Raw genomic sequence first — 17,212 nt, 5'->3', positions numbered from 1 at the left:
AATGCATTAAAACCGTGAGTTTTAAGCCCACTTGATAGTGGCAAAAACCATCTTTTCTAAAGCCCACTTGAGGGTGGCAAAACTTGCATTTTAGCCTACTTACGAGTAGCAAACTGCTTTAAAAAACAAACATGAAATGTTTTGTTCTAACTCAGGCGATTCAGTCTATACTTATATGCTGTGCGCATCACATAGTAAATCTAGGCTAATAACCGGAATAAGAACGCATAATGTTTTCAAAACAAGATATCATGATTAGTAGAGGCCGATCTTCGGATCGGGCGAGAGGGGGTGCTCATAGCTGACCTTCCCCAATCGTACCCAAGTTCCCGAGCCGAGGCAACTCTGGTAATGACGGACACGTGGCCTTTGGCAAACGAGTCAGGGTTTCCTAAATTCTCCCAAAATAAAATATTTAGGTGGCGACTCTGTATCTGGCAAAGTAGTCCATGTTTGACACTTCTTTACAAAAATTAGTTTTTCAAAACGATTTGCCAGATTTTGACTCTTTGGTTCAAATTAAGAACTGTGACAATTAGAGTCCGAACTGTAGTGAGCCCAAAATGAACAGAACGGGACTCATCCTCCCGGGGCGTTTGGGGATGTCTACACACCCCCGACCAGAGTGTTTGTATCTTTTCAGGTGACTAGCTGAGGATCACTAGCGTCTCCCAGGATCCGAAGAGTATTTCCAAACCACTTCTCCACAATTGGCGCCGTCTGTGGGAAAACTCAAATACATCCATGGAAAGCGTGACTGAAGATCCTCCGGTAGCCATTGACGAGACCGCACAGGGAGATGACCTCACTCCAGCAAATATGCTCGGAAAAGAAACCATCGCTGCAAGGCGCGCTTTGAACTTCGACTCACCAACGACCTTAGCGCAAGAGACAATGCAGGCGATCATCGAATAAGCAAAGCAGAATGAACAAAGGCTGGAGAAACATGATCGTTGAAAATGAACGTCTCCGTCAAGATTTGGCCCTCGAAGTCGCAAAATTGAGAGAAGCCATACGCCAAGATCCCGAACGACCTCCGAGGGCCGGTGGACAACGACCTCGAGCCCGACCAAAGGATACCGATAGCGACTCCAACTCATTAACCACGGTGCTTAACAAGAAAGGGCCATCCAAAACTTCCAGCTCCTCCAAAAAGAGTCTACATACAAGGAACAAGCGCAGAAGGAGCAGTTCAGACGAAGAGGACCAGCACGATCCTTTTGTCCGATGGATTGCAAGGGCAACCCTGCCCAAGAAGTTCAAAGCTTCGTCATTCATTCTCTACGATGGAAAATCAGACCCCACTGATCATATCCGTCACTACAAGCAGGCCATGACATTGCATGCAGACAACGAAGCCCTCATGTGCTGAATATTCCCCAGCAGCCTGGGGCCATTAACTGTCAGGTGGTATTACAAGTTGGAGCCGGCCTCGATCAAAAGCTTCCATCAATTACAGAAATCCTTTAGGGCCAGGTTCATCACCAACGAGGTACAGCTGAAACAGGCCGACTCTCTTTGGGCTATGCAGATTCAGTCAGGAGAAACGCTCAGAGCGTATTCGACGCGCTATTGGGAGTGTTCAACCTCGTTGACGACGCTTGCAACGACTCCATGGCCATCACCGCCTTCAAAATGGGACTACATCCTGACAGTCCTCTTCGCAGTTCCCTGACCAGAAGACCCCCCAAAACAGTCTGGACGTTGATGAACAAAGTTGAAGAGTATTGCAAAGTGGAAGATGATGCCTTGAGAATAAAAGCCGGCCAAATGTCCAACAAAACGGCTCCCCCTAAAATTGCTCAACCAATAAGTTCCGCGCCACCTCCTAGCCCAGAGCCTCGGTAACGCGCTAAACGAGACAAAAGGCAGGATACTCACCGATCAAGCGATCAATGCTCCCACCGAATGAATGAACTGCAAGTCGACAGCAGGCGTTCGAGGCGTGCCGACAAGAAGTACACAAAGTTGTCAGAGCCAATTGCAGCAATAATGACCAAAGTCCAACACCTTCTATTCTTCAAATGGCCGTCAAAGATAGTGGGACTGCTCGACATACGAAGAAGGGATAGGCGGTGCGAATATCACAAAGATCACGGCCACGAAACGGAAAGTTGTTACGTATTAAAAGATCACCTGGAAGAACTGGTGCAAGACGGCCGACTGCAACAGTATGTGAGAAAGGGAAAGCCAACCAAGGCACTGGCCTTGAGGCAGGACTCACCTCCACTTAGCGTGATCCATATGATCTACAGCCTGCCTGCACCCCCAACCGTGCACACAATTCAGTCGCATCCAACCACCCAAAAGCAACGTATTCCGACTAAATGGCCCAAAGAAGCTCCGACAATTACTTACAATGACTCCGATCTTAGCAGCATAACAGCTTCCCACATCGATCCGTTGGTCATTAAATTACGCATAAATCGGTTCACCATTGAACGCATTCTCGTAGACCCGAGGAGTACTTTAGAGGTTATGTATTACCAAACTTTCATCAAACTCGGCCTCAACGAGTCAGATCTGTCTCCCGTGCCTCACCCATTGTTCGGCTTTAATATGAATCCTGAATACCCGTTAGGGAAGATCATACTACCTGTTCGAGCGGGCTCCAGAACGGTCGAAGTAGAATTCCTGGTCGTAAAGCTCCCTTCGCCGTATAATGTCATCATGGAGCGAACCTGGATACATATTATGAAGGCCGTTCCAAGCACTTATCATCAGCTTGTGCGCTTCCCGACAGCTCATGGCATTGAAGAGATCCGTGGTTCCCCCCAATCGGCACAAGCAGAGATTTAATGAAAACCTTATCACTGACCCAACTTGTGGGCTTTGATACTTGTATATATATCACTTATGCAATGCAAACCATTTTTCTTCATGGCTCCATTCATTTCTCAAAGCCCCCTTGGGTGCATGACACCTTAGGGCCGATTAAAGTCTCCGGATTTGGAGCGCCCTTCGTGGATATCACGATTGGCCAAACTAAGTCTCCGGATTCGGAGCCCCGTTTGGTGCATGACACCTTAGGGCCGACTAAGTCTCCGGATTCGGAGCCCCCTTGGGTACATGACACCTTAGGGCCGATTAAAGTCTCCGAATTCGGAGCCCCCTTTGGTGCATGACACCTTAGGGCCGACTAAGTCTCCGGATTCAGAGCACCTTTTGGTGCATGACACCTTAGGGCCGACTAAGTCTCCGGATTCGGAGCCTCCTTGGGTGCATGACACCTTAGGGCTGATTAAAGCCTTCGGAATCGGAGCCCCCTTGGATGCATGACACCTTAGGGCCGATTAAAGTCTCCAGATTCGGAGCCCCCTTTGGTGCATGACACCTTAGGGCTGACTAAGACTCCGGATTCGGAACGCCCTTCGTGGATATCACGATTGGCCAAACTAAGTCTCCGGATTCGGAGCCCCTTTTGGTGCATGACACCTTAGGGACGACTAAGTCTCCGGATTCGGAGCCCCCTTGGGTGCATGACACCTTAGGGCCAATTAAAGTCTCCGGATTCGGAGCCCTCTTGGGTGCATGACGCCTTAGGGCCGATTAAAGTCTCCGGATTCGGAGCCCCCTTTGGTGCATGACACCTTAGGGCCGACTAGGTCTCCGGATTCGGAGCCTCCTTTGGTGCATGACACCTTAGGGTTGATTAAAGTCTCCGGATTCGGAGCCCCCTTTGTTGCATGACACCTTAGGGCCGACTAAGACTCCGGATTTGGAATGCCCTTCGTGGATATCACGATTGGCCAAACTAAATCTCCGGATTCAGAGCGCCCTTCGTGGACATCACGATTGGCCAAACTAAGTCTCCGGATTCGAAGCCCCCTTGTGTGCATGACACCTTAGGGCCGATTTAAAGTCTCCGGATTTGGAGCACCCCTTGGGTGCATGACACCTTAGGGCTGATTAAAGTCTCCGGATTCAGAGCGCCCTTCGTGGATATCACGATTGGCCAAACTAAGTCTCCGGATTTGGAGCCCCCTTTGGGTGCATGACGCCTTAGGGCCGATCAGAGTCTTCGGATTCGGAGCCCCCTTTGGTGCATGACACCTTAGGGCGACTAAGACTCCGGATTCGGAGCGCCCTTCGTGGATATCACGATTGGCCAAACTAAGTCTCCGGATTCGGAGCCCCCTTTGGTGCATGACACCTAAGGGCCGATTTAGCCTCCGGATTCGGAGTACCCTCTGGCACGAACAAAACAAAACTCGCCAACATCAGAAATAAGGTGCTTAACTGAGCATATAGAAAATTCAGAATAAGACGCAAATAAGGTGCTTAACTAAGCACATAAAAAATTCAAAATAAAATGCAAATGTTCGAAATAAAGCTTTTTATTCAATCAAACAGTTGTTACATAAACGTAACCGCATTTTAGCATTACAATTTTTATTTAATCACACAGTTGTTACATAAACGCAACTTGCATTTGAGCGTTACAATACCCATTTCCAAACTCAAAAGCTAAAAAAGAGAGAAGACGCATTGGTAAAGCGGCAGCGCCGAATTAACTCCCGTCACCTGGAAGTCCTCCGCAGTTTGCAATGCCTTGAGCCAACTGTGCCCAAGTCCTCCCCTGATACCATTGACAATGTCAAGGCAAAGATCCAGGACAAGGAAGGATAAAAACCCAATGGTCGTTGCCTTTCCTTTCGGGGTGATCTGCTTCGACGACTTGAAGATTCATGCCAACTTTTGGACGCCCTAATTCCCATACGGATGGGTCCTCTACCGCGCTCCATGGCAACACCAAGATCGGCTGAACTCCAGTCTCTCTAACTAACATCCACACTTATCCCACCACACATGAGTGATTGTTTATCTGCGCGAAGCGCCCACTCCTTTTATTTTCAATACTGGCAGCGATCTCGAGGCCCCAATCCCGAGGCAATTTCACTAACACTAAACTCCATGAGAAAAACGTCGGTTGACATTCGCCACAGCGTAGTTATCCAAACGACTTTTTGAAGCACGTGCACTGGCCGAAAATCTAGGCCCCCAGCCGAGTTGAATTTGCCGTAGCCACTCTACCCACTGGCTTTCGGCTTCCTCAAGTTACAATAGCCTCATTTAGGGATAAACAGCTATCACGTATGGGTCGACCCTGCCAATCAACGTTTATACATTCATTCAAACATAAACAATAAAACGAAACGCATACATACCAAATACGAACTGCAACAAAATATTTATCATAGAACGTTTTTTTTATTCGATAAAACAAGCAATATATTACATAGTTTTGAATGCGATCTACGTTTCAACCTTACAATAAGTATACTTATACGGCATCACCCTCATCCTCACTCTTCTCAACTTCAAAAGCAAAAAACAGAAAATGTTTACTGTGGTAGAGTGGCGATGCCGAATCAATGCCCGACGCTCGAAGAGCTTCTGCGGCTTGAGATGCCTTGATCCAACGTGCCTAAATCCATGATTTTCACATCGGCAAACTTCTTCGGCAAGTTTTTCCTTGGTCTTTTCGATTCCAACTTTTCGGCCGTCATGAAAACCTTTCTCATAGGCCCTTCCCTTCGCGTTCTCCATTGCAAACATACTCGCCGTCTCATGATCGGCAAGCGTGGAACTGATGAGCCGACTGGTAACCCTTTCTTCCACGATTGGGTTTTCGTGCCCGGCGGATTGTGCCTGGGCCGCCTTGTTCTTCCTTAACTCGCGCTCAGCGCCCTCCGTGCGAGCCTCCAAACTTTGAATACGTTCCTCTTTCTTCTCCATTTCTCGGCGGGCAGCGCGTAACCGTATACTGATTTCATAGGCAGTGTAAAGCCCCTTCACCGCCCCGTGAATGCCTTCGCGAAATACTTCGTAGTCTTGACGACCTACCATCGATTGCTGAACCTTAGGAGGAAAAATTTGTCGAGCAAACTCGACCGCTACATTTGGGTCCCGAACGATCGAGTCCGCCTCTAACATGGGTCTATTCCCCACAAATACTGCAAAGCTTAATGGGCACGAATTCGAGTCAGATCCCTTCTCGACTCGAGGTTGAGAAGATCTACCCTGCGACTGCTTGTCCCGCCTGGGCGACCTGCTTCGACGTCGAGGAGACTGACGCCTCTCTCGATCCCTGGAACTCCTACCCCCTGTGCGCGAAGGGTCACCACCTCGATGCATGTCTCCACCCAGCTCAGCTAGCATCCTCGCTTCCCCTCTGCTGTTAAAGAAAAGTCTGTTCGGCATTCACACGATACCTTCAAAAGCTGGAGTCAGTTGTTTACTGTATTCATAACAGCTATACCCTTAATCATTTATCCTTTACAGAGGCAGCACCGTTGAGGCAATTTCATTAATTGTGAAAACCTCAATCGCCCAGAGCTGACTGGATAGACCCGCCGGCGCCCGAATGATCATATACCGCCTGGGGCAAGGGCGTGATAGATTAATCAATATATTCGGCTTAGGTGCCCCAGCCGACTCATGAATCGACTTCAGAATTATCATGCGCCGCCTGGGGCAAGGGCGTGATAGATTTATCAATATATTCGGCTTATGTGCCCCAGCCGGCTCATGAATCGACTTCAGAATGATCATGCACCGCCTGGGGCAAGGGCGTGATAGAATAATCAATCTATTCGGCTTAGGTGCCCCAGCCGGCTCATGAATTGACTTCAGAATGATCATGCGTCACCTGGGGCAAGGGCATGATAGATTAATCAATCTATTCAGCTTAGGTGCCCCAGTCGGCTCATGAATCGACTTCAGAATTATCATGCACCGCTTGGGGCAAGGGCATGATAGATTAATCAATCTATTCGGCTTAGGTGCCCCAGCTGGCTCGTGAATCGACTTCAGAATTATCATGCGCCGCCTGGGGCAAGGGCGTGATAGATTTATCAATATATTCGGCTTATGTCCCCAGTCGGCTCATGAATCGACTTCAGAGTGATCATGCACTGCCTGGGGCAAGGGCGTGATAGATTAATCAATCTATTCGACGTAGGTGCCCCAGTCAGCTCATGAATCGACTTCAGAATTATCATGCGCCGCCTGAGGCAAGGGCGTGATAGATTTATCAATACATTCGGCTTAAGTGCCCCAGTCGGCCCATGAATTGACAACAAAACTAAGTTCGCCTCCTCCAGCGCCCGAATGATCATGCACCGCCCGGGGCAAGGGCAGATTAATCAATCTATTCGGATTAAATGCCCCAGCTGGCCCATAAATCGTTTCAGCATAATACCAACGAACTATTCAGCATACGAATGATAAGATTGCCATGATATTCAATCATAGAAAGGTCAACAGAGTAGTCATTCTAACTAAAGTAGTGAAAGGCAAACATTCTACACCAACATAACATCACAAACTGCGCATTAGTAGTGAAACAAGAAGATAATTTTCATTAATAAATTGAGCGCAGACAGTAGCCAATTTATACATGAAAACTACTTGGAACCAACAAAAGTCCTAAAAACAAAAACATACATTAAAAGGGAAAGTATTTCATAAAATTCGAATGACTCCCAGATCAATCGTCGGGGTCAGACTCAAGTGGCTCAACGTCCACCTGCTCATAAGGAATTGGCAAGGCCAATGTAACCCCAGCGGTATCAAGGGCCTTGAGCTACCCATGTTTGAATCCCCGATTCTCAAACTTGGGGACTTCATCTACGTATTCTTTGAAGGCGGCGCCTTTTCCTGCTTCGAATGCAGCAGAAGCCTCAGATTCTACCTTTTCCTTGGCTGCCTTCAACTCTGCTAACTCAGTCTCCATCTTGTTAAGCGCCTCCTCGGCTAGCCTAAGCGATTCTTTGCTCGCGTTCACCCTATCTTCGACATCAGAACGGAGCTGATCGGCATCCCGAGCCCTTTCCACTTCGGCTTCGGCTCGCGCAGTCTCCATAGCGGCCCCCATCATCTCAAACTCGGCCCTGCTCTTTTGATCGACCACTTCTGACTACAAACGGTCAATCCTCTGAAGGGCATCGTGTAGGCGGCGGCCCAAGTCGGTGATCCTACCAACCGTCTGCAAAACGAGTTGGGATCGTTAGATGCCATAGGCAACCAAAATTAAAACAAGTCAAAGTTCACCTACCAAAAGGGCCGACTGCGCAGATAAGGCTATGGCCACCAAATCTGGCACGGCATGAAAGGATGCCTTATCAGCTGGTAGGGAGACTGACGCCGCCAGGCTCAAGGCTACCGCGGGGTCAGCAATGATGGATGCGTCAGAAGGAATCGACGTGTCTCTAATCTTTGGCTAAACAATAAAAGGAACAACAACGTCCGATTCTTCTAAGCGAGGCCTTTTGTCGGCAAGACTATCTTCTGAACCGGCCTCTCCCTCGGCGCTACGCTTCTTGCCCTGCTCTTCCGGAATCAACCGTTCATCAATGACCAGTTGTTCAACCTCTTTCGCCGTTTCGGCCGCAACAATCTTAGTCGGCTCTTCAATAACGGGTTCGGAAGACTCAACCAAGGTAAGTCCAGAACGGGCGGCCTCGGCCTTTTTTCGGGCGGCCATACGCTCGGCATTTTTCTTTCGAGCCATCTGCGTGAGGCTTTCCCCAGCCATACCTTCAAAAAAATCACCGAGTAAGTCTCCCAAACCTCTAAAAATATCTCCTAAAGAAAACTCTGCCCGACCCGAAGTGGACGGCGAGGTAGGCTGACTACGTCTGGCTGCCTCAAACGCCGAGTTTAGGGCCTCGTCAACCTCTTCGGCCTCCTCAGCGAACTCTCTATCTGGTTCAGCGACTACCTTTACCACCGGCTTGACTTCTTGCCCTGAGTTAGAGGCTTCGAGACCAACTTGTCTGAGACTCTTGAAGCTAGGGAAGATAAGAGCCGCAAGCTGTCGATCGCTGGATGGAATTAGAATATTGTCAGCGGCCGAAAAAGTAGCGTAAGTAGGCTCGTATCGAAGAAGTATGTGGGCCGCTCTCCCTTGCTTCTGTAAGTTTGGGCAGCCGAAGTATCCGAGTGCAGTTGCAACTTGCGCAAGGACCGCGTCGTTGGTAGAAACTAGAATCTTCTTCAAATTACTGCCTGCAAAGGCAAAGGGTTAGACACAGGGGGAAAGCCGAGTAAAAGAAAAGTTTAGTAAACACAATGAGACACACGGCAACCTAATTCAACCCTCCATCTGGGAATAGGATCTAGGCGATCCTCGCCTTCGCCAAATTCCCAGTTCCCTCGGATGTTGACCATTACGTCATCCACACGCTTGCCAGAACTAGCGAGCATGGTTACCAAATGATGGTCAGTATCCTTGGCCCTAAGAAAGTACCGCCCAAGCTGACCAGAAGATTTGGCTAAAGCATAGCAGTGCCGAATGGCCGGAATCCCAAGATCGATCTTGTGGCGCCGGTTCAACTCCACGATCCCCGTTACGATTCGAAAAAAGTTCACGTTGGGCTGAGAAGGAATCAAACCCCAATAGCGGAGGACGGCCTTAAGGAATGGATGTAGGGGAAAACGGACCCCGCCCTCTGCAATGGATAGGAGAGGAAAGACGATTGAATTTTGGTCCTCTCTCTCCATATCTAGAGTGTTGTCTGTCACTAGAGATAGATGAACATCATCGGGGATGGAAAAGTGTCGTCGGAATCTGGAGACACGACCCTTAGAAAGGAGGTCTTTCAAGTGTTTGGCTATTTTCATAGGGAATAAAGGGTTCACCAAAATGAAAATAATAAAGAAAAAGTAAGATTGCAAAGAAAAGAGAAGAAGACTTACGAGAAGCAAGGGAGACGAGGGTAGACGGAGAAGAGTTACAGAGCATGTGAGTCAGAGAAGGGATATCTGCTGGCGGTCCAAGAGTCTCGAATACTCTACGAACTGTGCATTTGAAAGGATTGAAATTTCAAATCACAATAAATGCGAGACGCACGATTGAGGCGGGAAAGCGTAATGATGAACGAAAAGGTGTGTGCATCCTGACATCTATGTTAGGGTACATGAAGCCGCCTGACCTATTTTAACCTTTCCAATTCAAGACCAAACACGCCGATTAACTTCCGTCAATGGGGAGTTCGGGGAGCAATTGTGGGGGCTGAATACATGGAAAAATCAGATGGTGCGTACCATTGGAAGACTGATATTAATCGGCTACATCCTACGAGAGTGGGGAGCCGAATATAATATATGTGCCGAATAAGTGTAAGTCCTTAGGGCCAAATAAAAGAAAGGACAATGATTAAAAAGTAGGCCCTGGCCCCGAGGATCAAAAAGAATAGGTATAAATATAGGAACAACGGTTATAGAAAGGTATGTAAGAATCACTTCACAAAACTTAGTAAAGAAGCTACCCTGAGTGTCTGAACTAACTTGCCCGTCGGAGTGCTAATTACGGCACCCCTGACCTGAGTGTTTGTATCTTTTCAGGTGACTAGCTGAGGATCACTAGCATCTCCCAGGATCTGAAGAGTATTTCCAAACCACTTCTCCACAAAATCAAACAATGGCAAAAGAGTTGATATTTCCAAAAATACCATCAACCAATTTCAGGAAACATCAACAGAGAGGGCACTTTTGAGAAATTTCAATTATGAGTATCTATTCAAGTATACAGATGAAGTACCGACATTCTTATAGCACAAGAGGAGAAATTTTTCTTGCTGAATTATTTCCTTGCCAAATAGCTAGACAGATTCCTTAGCTTCATTATTGGTGCTCTACGAAAGAAAATTTCCTTTTAGAAGCTTCATATGTTTTTGGTTTTTGGTTTTGGAAGCTTTAATGATTTGGTTTTTTTGGATTTTCATTTTCGTTATTTATTTGTTTTATATTTTCGAGTAATATATCATACATTTCTATTGGTTGGATTTGGATTTTAAACTTAGAAAATTGGATGGGTTTGCAAAGCTTCTTTGTCTTTCCTGTTTTTTGTTCGTAAGAGTTTATTTTTGTTTGGGCTTGATGTGAGTAGCTTCTGTTCAATTAATTGTGGTAGGTTCTAGGTGAAATGCGCACGACAAATATGTAATCTGATTCAAAAAATTATGCTTGGTAAACTCTTTATTTATTGAGACATATTGACAAACACATGTGTGCATCAGTTTAACATGTGCCCAGTTTTGAAAACAATGTGGGTAAATATTGTGCGACACACTTGTAAATAGTAGGTGAGAGGGGAGATTTGCACCGGACAGTACGACCGAGCTACGGTAATGCGGGTGTGGCAAACCTCACGGTGCCGAGCTATCTTCTCAATTGGAGCGGCCCTCCGGCCTGTCGTACACAGCCGAGGTAGGTTGGCCGACCAGGCATGGTCTAAGGCCTGGCCGAGCTGTGACTGCTAGACGTTCGGCGATAGGCGCGTGTTAGCACGGTACAACCGAGCAAATGGCAGTCCGGAATGAGTCTAGGCCGAGAAGAGGACCAGCACGCTTCACCTTCAGTTAACCCGGAGAGTTTGGACTAGGATGGTGGTCGGCGTGCGCTCGACCGAATAGCTCGGAAGCTCGGTCGTGTTCTCTGTAGTTGAAATTTTCTCCAAGGAATAGGCCGGTTTTGGTATGCTGGTCAGGTGTGCCACTTGGGCCAATGGCGTGAGGGAGAGGAAATCTGCTCCAGGCACGCGTCAATACCGTTTGGCAGTTTTGCATGTACTGGATGGAGGATTTGGCCTTTACGCGCGTAAGGTGGTGGGAGGCGAGCACTGTCACCTGTCCAAGGAAGGACAGCAGAGGTAGTGCGCGCACAATCCTGAGGCTGCATGGCCAGCCTAGAAAAAGAAAGGAAAGATGAACGTTATAGGTAAGCAATTGATGCCATCTAAAACACACACACTCTCTCTAACAGCTTTCTTCTTCCTCAAGTGATCTGACTTGATCGTCGGAGGGTCTATCCCGCAACCCACCGCCAGGCAGCTCACCCTTTCTGTGTTGCCAGGTTAGACGCCGTCACGTGAAGCTTGAATCCAAGGAGTACGGAAAGTAGAGGATATTTCGCCCCCGTACAATTGGCGCCGTCTGTGGGAAGTCTTTGATACTCAAACCTTGCTCTTCAAGCTTCTTCGACCGTTTCCATGGCCAACAATGACGAAACTCCACTGTCCGTCGTTGATGGTATCACACCTGTCTGATGGAGAGAAGGCCCCCCAAATGTTCCAGCCATGGCGGGCCTAGAGACCTCTTCGAGAGGTGAGCGAGACAAACGTGGAAGGAGTACTGATCGCTCGCAAAGTCCAGAGGGCCGTCGACGGAGAAGGGACTCTTGTGCGCAGCGCCTGGAGCACAAACTTAAAGACCAGGACACCCTTATTCGCAGGATGGCGGCTAAGATGGAGATGCTGAAACGCTAGATAAAGGGGAAGGGTGTTACTGGAGAGGGCAACCCCAGTGAGCGCACCCCGTCTCCTCGTTCTAGCAGTCGCCGCCAGGAAAGGACACACTCTCTCTCTATCACCAGAAACTATGGGGTTGGAGATTCCAACCTAAGGGAGGGTAGGTCCTTCACTCGTGACAGCACCTACCACCCCTCATCGACGTCGCGATACTCTTTCTCCACCCGTTTCAGAGACCTGAGGGATGTGTTGGAGGAGAGGGCGCACCGTCGAGAGGCTCAGAAAGTGCCGGCGTTGCAAAGGTTGGGCACCCAAGTTCGTTGTAGCGAAGAAGTGGCAATGCCAGCACCCAGGGTGATGGCTCCTGCACAAGTGGACAAAGAGCTGGGGAGACTTACAGCCATGCCGCTGTCTCCAGAAATCAAGAGTACACCGCTCCCTACCGGATTCCACCAGCCTAAGTTCACCTTGTACGACGGCAAGACGGATCCGTACATGCACGTGAGTCATTACCGGCAAGTAATGGCTGGCCACCGGCGCAATGACGCCTTGATGTGCCTCATATTCCCAGCAAGCTTGGGAGAACTGGGCCTGAAATGGTTCGAAAGGCTTCCAGAGGAGAGTATCGAGGGTGGCAGCAACTAGCGGAAGCCTTCGTCACCAGATTCAAAACCAACACTCGAACACCGAAGGAGGTCGACCATCTCCTGGGCGTCAAGATGGAATCTGGAGGTTCGTTGAAGGCATACAATGTAAGGTACTGGGAAACTTACAACGAGATCCTCGACTGCCCTACCAATCTGGCGATCACTCAATACAAGCGGGGTCTCCTAGTCAGACATAGGCTGCGAGATTCGCTCACAATGCACCAACCCACAACCATGGAGTCCTTGATGCAGCGGATCAATGAGCACATTCGTGTGGAGAATGATGCCACCTCTGCGACCGAGAAGGTTAATCCGGTCGCGGCGGACAGAAGGGTGGCGGGGAAGGTTCACTCGGTCGGGCAGGAGGATAACCGCCCAAACAACCGGTCAAAAGATCAACGTCGTGGCCCAAACCGCGATGATAGAAACAAAGGTCGCCGAAACGACCAAGCTGACGCTCCGCGTGATGCAGAGGAGGATGCCAAGAGAAAATTGAAGGCGCGGACTGGAATCACCACGGTCTTTAAAATCCCTATCTACCGCATCTTGAGTGAGATCCAAGGCGAGCCTTTTGTCCGCTGGCCGGCCAAGTTTGGGAATGCACAGAGAGGCTTCAATTCAAGATATCGCTACACCTTCCATGAGGAACGGGGACACCGAACGGAGGATTGCTTGCTGCTCAAACAACATTTGGAGGAGCTAGTGGCCGCGGGACATCTTAACCAATACATAGATGGGGATATGAAAGCCGCGCCATTGGGGCAAACTGAGCCAAACGGCCTAGCCGCCCTAGAGGCAGCACCCCAAAGCGTAATCAACGTCATCCATGGCATCATTGAACCAGCAAGGGTCTGTAAGCTCAGAGAGATGATTAAGAAAGCCGAGCACATAAGGGAAGTGATCTCCGTTCAACCCGCTGTGAAGAAAGGGAAGACCGAGGAGAAGGACATCCTTACCTTTTCAAGCAGGGACTTGGAACGGATCCAGATACCCCACAATGATGCCCTAGTGGTAACTCTTCGCGTCAAAGACTTTGACATCAAGAGGATCTTGATCGACCAGGGGAGTTCAGTCGAAATTATGTATTATGACGCGTTCAAACAAATGAAGTTGGAGGACAAGGACTTGGCCCCTGTGACGTCCCCTTTGGTTGGCTTCAACTCTCAGCCAGAATGCCTGGTAGGGAAGATCATATTGCCGGTCAAAGCGGGTTCAGTCACAAAGCAAGTAAAGTTCTGGATGCTCAAAGTCCCATCCACCTATAACTTAATTTTGGGCAGGGGCTGGTTGCACGCCATGTAAGCAGTAGCTTCGACTTACTATCAGGTTTTGCGCTTCCCGGCGCCAAGCGGACAAATAGAGAAAATTTGGGGAGACCAGGTGATGGCAAAACAATGCTTCGTTGCGGTAAATGGCAGCCAAGCAGCCAAAGGGTTTGTCCAAATGATTGAGGGACCCGAGGGAAAGGAGGTCCTTGAAGACGTAGGAAGAAAGGCCGAGGAAAAATCGGTCGAGGATTTGGTGGAAGTGCACATCGACGAGTGCGACCCAACTAAGTTCTTCCTCTTGGGATCATCTTTGTCCAGCACCGAGCGGTTAGATTATGTCAACTTCTTGGTTTCCAATTTGGAGGCTTTTGCGTGGATGCCTTACAACATGCCTGGCATCGACCCCAGCTTTATTTGCCACCAATTGAATGTCTTCCCTAACGCGCGGCCGGTCATTCAGAGGACTCGCCGCTCGGCTCTACACCATGCCGAGGTAGTGGCAGAAGAGGTCAAAAATTTGTTGGAAGCAGGGGCAATAGAAGAAGTGCAATACCCTCGATGAATATCCAACACGGTAGTTGTTTCGAAAAAGAATGGCAAGTGGCGAGCCTGCGTCGACTACAAGACGGTCAACCGTGCATGCCTGAAAGATAGCTTCCCCCTCCCTTGAATTGACCAGCTAGTGGACTTGACCGCTAGCCATCAGCGGTTTAGCTTCCTGGATGCGTATTGCGATTACCACCAGATAGCCATGTATGAACCGGACCGAGAGATCACATCGTTCACTACCCCTAGAGGCCTGTGTTGTTATGAAGTCATGCCGTTCAGACTAAAGAACGCCGAGGCAACTTTTCAAAGGATGGTAACAAAGATGTTCGTTCCCCTTTTAGGTCGCACCATGGAGGCCTACATTGATGATATGGTGGTAAAAAGTAAGGAGAAGTCTCAACACCTCGCCGACCTAGTAGAGATGTTTGCTATACTTAAACACCACAAGCTTTGTTTGAATGCCTCCAAGTGCGCTGTTGGAGTCGGCACCGGGAAGTTCTTGGGCTTTTTGGTCACAAACTGAGGAATTGAAGCCTACCCATCCCAAATCAAGGCGATACAAGAGCTGGAGCGCCCAAACTCCATGAAGGACGTACAACATCTTGCCGGGATGGCAGCCACGCTGAACAGATTAATCAGCCGGTCTTTAGATCGTTGCAGGCCCTTCTTTAAAACTTTGAAGGCCAAGTTCTTCTGGGATGACGAATGTGACCGTGCACTGGCAGACCTAAAAGTGTACCTTTCCTCAGCCCCTATCTTGGTCACACCTCAGCCAGGCGAAGAGTTGCATCTCTACTTGGTTGTCTCTCAACACGCGGTGAGCGCAGTATTGGTTCATGCTGAAGGCATCCAGCACCTACCAATCTTCTACGTAAGCAAGACCTTGCTCCCTGCTGAATCAAGATATCTGCCGCTAGAAAAATTAGCCCTGGCCCTGATGATGGCTTCGAGAAAGCTGGCGCACTATTTCCATGCCCATACAATAGTTCCGCTTAAGGTACTCTTTGAAAAGACGGACTTTACCGGGCGAATTTTGAAATGGGCCGTGGAATTGGGGCAATACGACATCAAGTTCCGCCCGCGCACCGCAATCAAGGCTCAAGCTCTTGCAGACTTTGTGGCGGAATTTGCTCGTGGAACGCATCCAGTTTGCCCGGTTAATTTGGCTAGTGCGGATTTGGCACAGCCCGTGGTTCAGGTAATGGCGACAAGTGTTGGCTCGCAAGTGGAAGAAGAGCAAATGGCGGCCGAACTTAAGAGCCCAGATAACTCATTGGGGTATGAACCCAGCCAAGGCAAGGAAAGAGACCAGAATGAGCCGACCAGAACCTTGGAGTTGAGAAGCTCGCAAAACCCATCTGATTGCTGGAAGTTGTTCATTGGCGAGATATGGAAGCTCTTCATCGATGGGGCATCCAACAGGCATGGCGCTTGGATGGGTATCGTGTTGACTTCCCCAGATGGGCTAGTCATCAAACAAGCAATTACGCTCAGCTTCCCAGCGTCCAATAATAAGGCGGAGTATGAAGCCCTCCTTGCCGGACTAAGAAGCGCCTTGAGAATGAAAGTTTCGGCTCTTCTGGTGTTCAGCGACTCCAAGCTAGTGGTCAATCAGGTCTCTGGGGAGTATGAAGCCAGGGATGAAAGAATGGCCAGGTATCAGGCACTGGTGCGTGCAGAAATCAAGAAGTTCGCCGCAATAAGAGTAGAACAAGTCAACCGTGAAGAAAATAACCTGGCTGGCGAACTAGCCGGCCTTGCGTCCACGCAAACAACTTTCCCCAATCCTTTTCTAATAGAATTCCTACCTAGGCCAAGCATTGAGGAACCAAAAGTGCCCGAGGTACTCTGCACCGACCTAGGACCATCCTGGATGGACCCCATCATCGCGTTCTTAAAAGATAGAATTTTGTTAGAAGATAAGAAGTCGGCCAACAAAATCTGGGCTAAGTCAGAGCGGTTTTGGCTCTCGCCGTCCGGAGCCTTGTACAAGAAGTCTTTTACCGGGCCACTACTAAAGTGTGTCCATCCCGCCAAAGTGGAAGCTTTCCTCTATGAGATTCATGAGGGCATCTGCAGGAGCCATACAGGGGGTAGATCTTTGGCTTACCGAGCAATCTCCCAAGGTTACTGGTGGCCATACATGCAGGCAGACGCGCAGAAATACGTTCGCTGGTGTGAAAAGTGTCAGAAATTCGCTCACCAAATCCACCAGCCAGCCAGAGAGTTGCTCCCCCTTACAAGTCCTTAGCCGTTCGCGCTTTGGGGACTGGATATTGTGGGGCCACTCCCAGCTGCCCCGGGCAACCGCAAGTTCTTCATCGTTGCTACCGACTACTTCACCAAGTAGGTTGAGGCCGAGCCATTGGCAACCATAAAGGAAAAAGATGTGAAGAAGTTTGTTTGGCAAAATGTTATCACTCGCTTTGGTAGATAATGGTACTCAGTTCGATGGGAAACTCTTTTGCGAATTGTGCGAAGAGCTCAAGATTGAG

The 17,212-nt window shown here is 48.9% G+C and overlaps 1 protein-coding gene across 1 annotated transcript; it reads left to right on the top strand.

Annotated features, from left to right (window-relative positions):
* The first annotated feature begins 15,327 nt into the window (after positions 1–15,327).
* On the top strand, positions 15,328–16,968 carry LOC145799312 (uncharacterized). Its single transcript, XM_082888864.1, has one exon. The coding sequence runs from the start codon at positions 15,328–15,330 to the stop codon at positions 16,966–16,968; it is 1,641 nt and encodes a 546-aa protein (XP_082744990.1).
* Positions 16,969–17,212: the final 244 nt, after the last annotated feature.

The sequence above is a fragment of the Camellia sinensis genome, chromosome 9, assembly GCF_055761805.1.
Source record: "Camellia sinensis isolate YWXY chromosome 9, ASM5576180v1, whole genome shotgun sequence".
Taxonomy (NCBI): Eukaryota; Viridiplantae; Streptophyta; class Magnoliopsida; order Ericales; family Theaceae; genus Camellia; species Camellia sinensis.
The sequence above is the reverse complement of the archived record's forward strand: the minus strand, read 5'-3'. Positions and strand labels throughout refer to the sequence as shown.